This window comes from Microcaecilia unicolor, chromosome 11 (genome assembly GCF_901765095.1).
Source record: "Microcaecilia unicolor chromosome 11, aMicUni1.1, whole genome shotgun sequence".
Classification (NCBI taxonomy): domain Eukaryota; kingdom Metazoa; phylum Chordata; class Amphibia; order Gymnophiona; family Siphonopidae; genus Microcaecilia; species Microcaecilia unicolor.
Window position 1 is genome coordinate 61,898,206 of NC_044041.1, and position 9,996 is coordinate 61,908,201.

At 45.6% G+C, this 9,996-nt stretch overlaps 1 protein-coding gene across 1 annotated transcript in view; it reads left to right on the forward strand.

Annotated features, from left to right (window-relative positions):
• RSPH14 (radial spoke head 14 homolog) overlaps nucleotides 1-8,740 on the forward strand; it is a 190,270-nt gene extending 181,530 nt beyond the window's left edge. The window contains exons 5-6 of the mRNA XM_030218008.1: nucleotides 1,900-2,036; nucleotides 8,158-8,740. Of these exons, the coding sequence (XP_030073868.1) occupies nucleotides 1,900-2,036; nucleotides 8,158-8,396 (376 nt within the window). The 3' untranslated portion in view covers nucleotides 8,397-8,740. The remainder of the gene's footprint in view (nucleotides 1-1,899; nucleotides 2,037-8,157) is intronic.
• Nucleotides 8,741-9,996: the final 1,256 nt, after the last annotated feature.

A 9,996-nucleotide genomic window follows, 5' to 3' on the forward strand; every position in this document is an offset into this window, starting at 1 on the left:
AGCTACAAGTCTGAACAACAATATTTGAGCAGAAAAATATTTCTGAACTAAGAGAGTGACTATCCAGCTTATAATCGAACGAGAAAAACGCCCAAGTTCCGACCTAAATCGGGAGATGGGCGTTTATCTCACAAAAACGAATAACGCGGTATAATCAAAAGCCGAATTTGGGACGCTTTCAACTGCACTCCGTCGCGGATGCGGACAAAGTGGACGGGGGCGTGTCGAAGGCGTGTCGAAGGCGGAACTGGGGCGTGGTTATCACCCGAACAGAGATGGGCGCCCTTCGCCGATAATGGATGCGTTTGTAGCTAGAATTTAGGGCACTTTTCCTGGACCCTGTTTTTTCACGAATAAGGCCCCAAAAAGTGCCCTAAATGACCAGATTACCCCCAGAGGGAATCGGGGATGACCTCCCCTGACTCCCCCAGTGGTCACTAACCCCCTCCCACCACAAAAAAATGATGTTTCACAACTTTTTATTTTCACCCTCAAATGTCATACCCTCCTCCCAGGCAGCAGTATGCAGGTCCCTGGAGCAGTTGTTAGGGGGTGCAGTGGACGTCAGGCAGGTGGACCCAGGCCCATCCCCCCTACCTGTTACAATTGTGCTGCTTAATGCTTATTAGTCGTCCAACCCCCCCAAACCCACTGTACCCACATATAGGTGCCCCTCTTCACCCCTTAGGGCTATAGTAATGGTGTAGACTTGTGGGCAGTGGGTTTTGAGGGGGATTTGGGGGGCTCAACACACAAGGGAAGGGTGCTATGCACCTAGGAGCTCTTTTACCTTTTTTTTTGTTTTTGTAAAAGTGCCCCCTAGGGTGCCCGGTTGGTGTCCTGGCATGTGAGGGGGACCAGTGCACTACGAATCCTGGCCCCTCCCACGAACAAATGCCTTGGATTTATTCGTTTTTGAGCTGGGCACTTTCCTTTTCCATTATCGCTGAAAAGCAAAAACGCCCAGCTCACACATTGGCGAATAAAACATGGGCGTCTATTTTTTATCGATAATACGGTTCGGTCCGCCCCTTCACGGACCCGTTCTCGGAGATTAACGCCCATGGAGATAGGCGTTTCTGTTCCATTATGCCCCTCCACATAGCTTTCAGCTGTGCAAACCACACTCAGAGCTGGGAAACTAACAAAAGAACACCCGATGTCCACAACAAATAGAATGGCGTTTCGGTCAGAGACCTGCATCCGGGGTAGTTGAAGTTAGTTGCTATAGCATTCAAATATCTTGGCGAACAAATGCCATCTTCTCAATTCAAAAGCCTGGCATTTGTGTCCTGGATTAATCACTGTTGGAGTGTTGGAAGCAGGATACTAGGCCGGATGGACCATCGGTCTGACCCAGTGTGGCTTTTCCAAGTTTACTTAGGTTTTACTGTCCTACCCTATGGGAGACCTTCAGAGCAGCTTACAATATAATAATATAGGAGAGAAGACAAAAGCATAGTAGCGTAACAACGTGACATGAGTGATAGATGCAGAAGGGGTGGAACTACAATTACAGAGAGAAGCAGTGGAGAGGGAAAGAACAAGAGGAGTGCTACAAATATATCCAGGACTCAACCCCAAGAACTCGCTGATGTTCTTCCGAGAGAATTCCCCAGATTGACATTCTTTAAGTGTTCGCAAATAAATAAATAACTGGATAGTGGTACTGAATATATGCAAGATATTTAACAGCCAGGGCTAGCGTTAAAAAAACATTGCTGATCATGACGTTTGAATATTGAATCAAGAATAATTGTCTTCCTATGTAGATGTTCTTATTAATAAAGAAGAGTAAGACAAATCCAGGACTTGTGGGCCCTAGAAATTGAATTCAATGTTGGAACATTTTTGCTTGAGCTAATTATCCCTTCATTTTCTCCTTCATGAAACCATCAGAATTCCTCTGGAAGGAAAGAACAGGGTGTGTAATGAAGGTGTCATACCCCTCCTGGTACAGCTCCTGAAGGATCAGAATGCAGAAGTGCGGGCCAATGCTGCAGGCGCATTGATGAATGCCACAGTCACCACACAAGGTAAGACAGAGAAGCTAAGGTAGGCCTGCTTCCATCTTAATCTTAGATCTGCTCATAAGCACAGGGCCAGCCAATCAACTAGGTGAACTAGAGATTCATCTAGGATGGCACAGTGTGGGGAGGCAGCACCAAGGTGCCAGTCCCAGCTTTGTTAGAAGATCAACATGGCCTGCTGAGTTCTATCCCCTTCAGAGCAAGAAGTTTGATCCCACTGTACTGTATGTAGTTTTGAAAGAATTTAAAGATCCTTGGGGAAACCAAAGAATCTCCACTGAATGTTTGGTGTGGCTTGCTGTGGTACTAGTGTAATTTTTGCCAGTTCTACCACAGAGTTTCCTAGCTTATCCTTCTCTAAGCTTTTCGATAGGTCTTTTTAAATTTTTATGTGGTCACTAGGAGGTCTGGGTGAGGATTCTTTAAGACCTGTGATGTATAGGGAGAAGGAAACATTTTTTGTTTCAGAATCATCTGGAGACAGCAATCTGAGGACAAGACACATACCACCAACTGCTTCTGCACCCTTAGTAGTAGCTAAAAGAAATTCTATATCATCCACCAGACCAATCCAGATGTGTGGGTTATGCCCCTCTATCAGCCCTTGGAGACAGAGAACAAACACTTGTGAACCCTGCCCCATATAGGACATCATACAACTTGCCACTCCTCAGTATTATCTGTCTTCAGCAGATGGTAGATGATATGCAGTGCTGGTGTTAGATATGAAGGGTGCCCAGGACAGATTGGAATGGGGGCTTCAAAGCTCCCTTCAAGCTATGCTTTCTTTATCTTGAAGTAGGCTTGGGGCCCCCTGCGACATGGAAGCCCAAGGCAATTGCCCTGGTTGCATAGGAGCCAGCTCTGTGGGTGCCAGTGGGAGCTGATGTCAGGTCTCAAAGCAGCAACTAGGTTTGTGAGCCCTTGGGCCACTGCCAAGGAGCGGCAGTGGCAGGCAAAACCACCCCAACTAGCACTGGGCTAACACACACACAAAGCAGGGACTGCAGACAGGGATAAGCAAAGCAGGAACACACTGGACAAGAACACTTGGACTGGAACACAGGACTGGAGCAAGGCTTCACCTGCACTTGACCACCCTTCCCCAGGAGTTGAGCCCCTGGGTGCAGGCAGCCAGCAGGACTTACCAGACTGGACAGGAACTGGATACCAGCAGGAAACACACAACAGAGTCAAGACTACAAGCTGCCAGGCAGCCACTAAAACAGAGACATAGACAGGAGGGAGTCAGGACTAAAAGCTGCCAAGCAGCCACTAATAAAGAACACAGACACAAGACAAGGAAATGCAGACCAGAAACAAGACTAAGAACTAAACAATAAAACCAAAGCTAACTACACACAAACAAACAAGAACCAGGCAAGAACTCAGAATAAAACTGGACTAGGCAGAAGTGCACAGAGCACACCAACATACCAGGGACCTTAGACGATGCAAAGGCAAACACAGAAGTTTCTAGGTGATTAATAAAGCCCATCAGCACCTGAGGCTCAGCTGCAGCAATCTCAAGGCAACTACGGGTGCTGTTCAGGCACAAACAAGAAAGACAAGTCTGGCAGCCTGGAAGATCCAGACCGGACTGGGCTGAAGCCTGGAGCAGGTAGGGACAGCAAGACAGTCTATGACAGCCACCGGTTCTGGCCACCGGAGAGCGAGGGGAGCACAAACCGAGAAGCAGGCAGAAAGCATACTGAAGCATAGAGAGGCTCAACATACACAGGTGCAGCACAGTGGAGCAATCAGAGCCATGCTGGAAGCAGCCAGCACACAGAGACAGAGACAGAGCGAACTCAGGAAGAACAGACAAAAACCAGCTTAGAAGCTGACCGCCAGAAATAAGGGAAGCTTGAGAGGGGTCACGACCACAGAGTGACAGCTGACCACCCCCAGTATTGAACAACATCCTTTCATTTTGCGCAGGGAGGGATAATTGGTGTTGTGTTTATCACCCCCAATCATTTTTGAAAAGTTGGCACCTTGCCTGTTTGCCACCCTCTAACTCTGTGCTGTGGACCTGTGGTTTGTTGGATGAGATTAGGGTCTTTAGTCAGTTGGAGAGCAGAGCACTTGGTTGAGCTAGGGCACTTTAGGGGGTCTGAATTGTCATAAGAATTTGGAGCATGGGTGCCTTCCCTATTTCTGGAGTCCCTCTGCTGTCCTTGGAAATTTTCTATGGTAGATCCATAGTGAGAGAAGATATTAGCAAGAAGTTTAAGACCACTGTGCCTTTAAAAAATAAAAACTAGACAGCCAGTAAAGGATGCCAACTGAGGTGAGAGAAAGGCAGGCCCTGGTATTAAAATCTGGAATCCTACAGGTAAGGATTTACCAGTGGTGAGTTGTGTCAGCTGGGCAGTGGACTCGCAGGTCTTGGCAATTCTGTCATAGGCAGTGAGTGTCAAGCAGCTCTGGGAACAGTACACATTGGAGCTCTGAGGGAGGGGTTCAAAGCCACTTCAGGCCACATGGCTGCCTTTTCTGAGCATATGAAGAACTGGTCAAGGTATGGAGGCCAGCAAGAGAGATTGACCTAGTGTGGCAGTAGCCCAGGCTGGAAATGAACACACTGGAGGTTAATGGCAGTATGGGCATAGTGGCCATTTTGTATCCAGGAAACCATGTGCTACCGACTTCTGATCCACCTCTTTTGACTCTGGAATGGACTTTGGTGGGGGGTGGGAAAGGGGGTTGTCTCAGCATACCTACTGCTGGATATTCTGGGAAGGTCCCATGGGCTGAAGAAGGTTGTGGGGATGTTTTCCCTGAATTTATTTTATTGCTCCACAAGGCTAGTTTGATGAAGCAAGGGCAGGGGTCCTCTCCCTCCTACCTAAGGTTGCAAGGGTCCAGAACCCCAGAATAGGCCACCCAGTCACTGGCATCAGGGATGAGGTCTGAGTGTTAGAAATCAGGCTGAACGGGGGATTCCAAAAGGGGCCTTAAATGAAGACAAGCTATCAGTAGATGATAGGGATGACCCCCTCAGTGATGCTTCTGTTCCACAGAGAAGAGCTTTCTTCAACAATCATTCAGGTACTAAAGGTGTTCAGTATTGTCGAGCAACCAGTAAAGGAGACAGGAATCTCAAGAAATCCAATTCTGGAGGGACATAAGAAACTCACAAAGTTCTTTACCATACACCAGGTTATTAGCGCTCTGATTTTGTCAGAGTAGGACAGGCTGAAGGCCGGACTAAGAGTGGCAATGCTATGGACAATTTGTACCTATTAGCTCCAGAGGAAAAGGAGAAGTTGAAAATGCTCCAGGTGGATGCATTGATCATGGCATGGCAAAGAAGACCACCATCCCAGTTGAGGGCAGCAAGTAGAGACCTGCACGGGAACGGGGTTTGCAGGAATCCCACGGAACCTGCGGGATTCCCGCAGGGACGAAAACAGTTCTGCGGGGATTCTGTAGGGACGGAAGCAGTCCCTGTGGGGTTTCCATGGGGATGGAAGCAGTTCCTACATGGTTCCCGTGGGGAAAGAAGCAATTCCTGCAGGGTTCCCATGGGGACAGAAGCAGTTTCTGCAAGGTTCCTGTGGTATGCTGCACTTGCGACAGCCTCTCACCTACCAAGCACCAAGTTCTTTGAGTGCAGTCTCCTCCTCCTTGCTTTAACCACACAGAAGCGGAAAGTCTCCATTAAGGAGGTGGTAGAGACACAAATAGTGATGAAATTCAAAAGGCGTGGGATAAACACAGAGGTGTTCTAAAGGCTTCATTGCCAGACTTCCACTTCCACTTCCACTCCCACCCCCAGTCTATAGAAACAAGTCTTACTCAGTGTAAGGGGTGCTTTTGTTACATCATCATATGTCTGGACATCTGATACACAGTAAAGTAGGAGAAATTTGGTAAGCCCAGGAGGAGGACTGTTGCTGATGGGTGGGTCTGGGAGGGGGCTCTTTCTGGTCAGGGGAGAGGAAGTGGGTACTGTTCAGGGGCTGGGGCAGGGCTAGTTTCATTTTTGGCTTTGGTTTAAGCCGAAACAGAGTAGCCAATTTTGGTTTTGGTCAAGCTCTGTTCAGCAGCTGAATGTATGCGTAACATCTGAGCAGATTGAAAACAAATGTAGAAAGAATTTTTGGGATGTGCAACATAGTTGTCAGAGATGGGATGCTGAGCACAATGGACCTTGGTCTGACTCAGCATTGCTTTTTTGTGTGTGTTTCTTATGTAACACCTGGTCCAAGATGGGTGTTAAATTTTAGGCCTTATGAGTACACACTAGCATAAGGAGGAGAGCGTATTAAGTTATATACTATTAGGGATGTACATTTGTTTGAAACAATATTGGAAATATCAACAATGTTTCTCATGCCATTTTCCACCCAAATTGAGAAGAAAAAAAAAAGCATTTCAGGTTTTTTTTTTGTGTGTCATTAATAGTGTGAGCTCTTCTGCAAGGGTGCGCACTTTTCACAAACAGTTTGCCCTCCTTTGGTAGAGTGTGCATTCTTTTCTGATAGTGCCTGCATGCAAGCACAATGCATACTCAAATGACATGCACATGCGCACTTTAGTGGATGCATTACCAATAACATTGCTCCTATAATGAAAACATTGAAACAAATCTCTAACAAAATGAATGTTCCTCTAAATGACTCAGAAAACGACACAAAGCAAACATTTTTGGGCAATTTTATAAAAGGCAATTTCTGCTCATGAAACACTGTTCCATCTGCTGAAATGCTTTATTAGAATACTCCCTTAAGGAGTCATTTTGAAAAGCATATTTTTCACACAGAAACAGTGTGCTAGAAAATTGGTGGACAACAAAAGTGTGGTCCAAAAAAAGGAATCCAAAGAGTGAAATGTTTAAAAGCAATCTCACTTTATTTCAAAGTGGTCAGCACTTATACTGGAAATGTGTGACCATAAAGTCAACAGTCTATAATCATTCCTGGTGAGGGGCCAAAAGAATTTACACTTGTGAAGTGGGAAATGTGAAAATTATGCGCTGTGACAAGAAGTCACGTCCATTTATACGAACCGGATGGAGGTGTACTTTGGGCAGAGTTTGGGCGCAGTCACGAAGTACACATGTATATTATAATATATATATTTGTGTGCATACTTCAACAGTGTACAGCCAGAGTGGGTGACAATGTCCATGTGTTGATTGTAGCTGCAATTTCAGTAGCTTTTCTGAGGCTATGTTATAAAGACACAGACGCTTATATGTCTATGAATACTCTCAAAATAGGTACCTTTTTGGCCTCCCAACCCAGTCATAGCCCTACCAGTAGGCCACCTGAGGCAGGGGCCTCAGGTAGCACTCTTTTGGAACAGCAACCACCCTCATACCCACAGTGTTCTTCCCTCCACGAATTTACCTTCTTTTCTTGCTTTCCGAAAGTCAGGTTGGCAGCAGTTCCCATACGCTGACCTGCTGCCAACCCCTTCTCTCTTACGGGCCCGCCTCTCTGATGAAGGTGGGGTGGGCCACAGTAGAGGGAAGGGGCCGACGGCATGGCAGCGTATGGGAACCACTGCTGCCCTGACTTTTGGAAAGTCAGAAAAGAAGGTAAATTTGGGGAAGGAAGGGGGGGGGGGGGGGGGGGGGGAACAGAGCCGGGGCAGCAGACCATCCCCTTGCCTTAGGCAACAGACTATCTTGGGCTGCCCCTGTCCCAACCTATGTGACCCTCCTAGGGCCAGATTCTGTATATAGCATCCAAAATGTAGGCATGTTGGAATAATGCGCTTAGCGCTACTCTATAAACCTCATTTACAGTAAGACACGGTCTATAGAATAGTGCATATACTGGGGGAACATGCATACATTTAGGCGTAGCCATTTACGCCACTGAAAACCTGGTGTAAATGCCTGTGCCTAAATGTATGCGCCTTCCTCCGAATTCTATAACAACTTGTGTAAATTTGATTGATTGCTCCCGACACACTTATTCTCCTCCCATGGCCACGACCCCTTTTCAGCTGCACTCATTGCAATTTTTGTCTGATGGGGCTGAATCTGAGTGCATTTGTTGCATTTATAACATGGGCACCTTTGTAGACTTCTCACATAGGGTCCTATTACACTAAAACCTGGAGTGACTCTATTTGCTGTTGATTTGTTCCTTCTTTTTCTTCTATTAAGGTAAATATGCTGCACTGCATGCTGATGCCATTACAGCTTTACTGCCACTGGTTAATGATAAGCTTAGCAAGGTGCGTCTGAATGTCATCAAAACCCTGACCACGCTGTCTGAGGCCCCTGAGGGACGCAAGGTGCTGCTGGAGCATGTGAATCTGCTACTTGGGCGACTTAATGACCCCAGTGAAGCTGTGAAGAGAGCCACTGAAATTGCCATTCGAGTCATACAGTGGAAACCTTAAAGCAAAAGAATAGCAGTGAAGTTCCTATAAGCTCTGATGTTTCCCACTCATAGCTGATTCTCCCAGAGAACTTGTTTACATTAAATCCAGCCATTAGGTGCATGTAAATATTGAAAGAGTGAAAACTTATTTTTTCTGATTCCTGTTGGGCTCCCTTCCTCTTTTCAGCTTCATCTTATGACCCTTTGACCTAGAGTTTTTTCATTCAATGGAAAGTGCTAGTATTTTTGTGAAGTCTGCTATGTATTTATATGGGCCAAATACTTAATAGGCTTCAATACAATACCAAAAGGAAGCTTTTTCTATAGAATGAAAGTCAACAAACAAGTTGTAGGTGTTATTTTCTTAGTAGACTAAGGAGATAATTTTCAAAAGAGAAAAAACATCCAAAAGGTGTCATAAAGCCCCATTTGGACATTTTTCTTCTCAAAATGTCCAAATCAGTATTTTCAAAACCTATTTTGCAGATGTTTATCTATGCAATTCATCTGCAGTATGTCCAAATCACAAGGGTCGTGTCTGGGGCGTTTTGAAGGCGGGATTAGGGTGTGCCTAAGACTTGGACATTTTACAACTATAATGGAACAAAACCAAAATGTCCAGGACTAAAACTAAGATGTTTTGGTTTAAACCTGTTTTCAGAACAAATAAGGCACAAAAAGGTGCCCTAAATGACCAGATGACCACGGGGGGGGGGAATTAGGGGTGACCCCCCAATACCCACTTAGTGGTCGCTGACCCCTTCTCACTCCCCAAAAATGTGAATAAAACTATGATTTACCATCCTCTATGACAGTCTCAGATGTTAAAAAGTCTATTAGAAGAATATGCAGGTCCCTGGAGTAGCGTAGCGGTTGGTGCAGTGCACTGTGGAGTGGGGGACTCAGGTCCCTATCTCCCTCCACCTGTCACACTTGTGGTGGAAACTGTGATCCCTTCCAAAGTCACCAAAACCCTACTGTACCCACATATAGGTCCCCCCTTTACCCATAAGGGCTATTGCAGGTGTACAGTGTGTTTTGGGTGGGTTTTGGAGGGCTCAGGAGACAAGATAAGGGAGCAAAGGTGAGACGTGCACCTGGGAGTATTTTTATAAAGTGCACAGACGTGCCCTCTAGGGTGCCCCATTGCTCTCCTGGGATGTCTGGGGGACTAGGCTACTGAAAATGCTGACTCCTTCTACATCCTAATGGCATGAATCTCTACGTTTTGCACTTCTTCTTTTTTTTTTTTTTTTTAATGAACCAAAAAACAAAACGTCCAAAGCACAAAGATTTGTTCGAAACAGTATTTAAAAAAAAAAAAGATAGACGTTTTTATTTTTTCGAAAATGACCTTCTTTCCTATTCGGATTTTGGACGTTTTGTGCACAACATCCAAAGTCGGACTTTGACGTCATATCGAAAATGCCCCTCTACATACATTAGTAACTAGCTTTGTTACGTCACTGAGAAGACTACACTTACACTGTTTTTAAATAATACAGAGTCAGCTAAGTCTTAGGTTGTTTGCATATACTATTACAGCTCAGTAATAGAATAAGCATCTCAAGGACAAATGGTCCTCATTTAGGCCAGGAGGAAAACATGCTCTAAAGAAT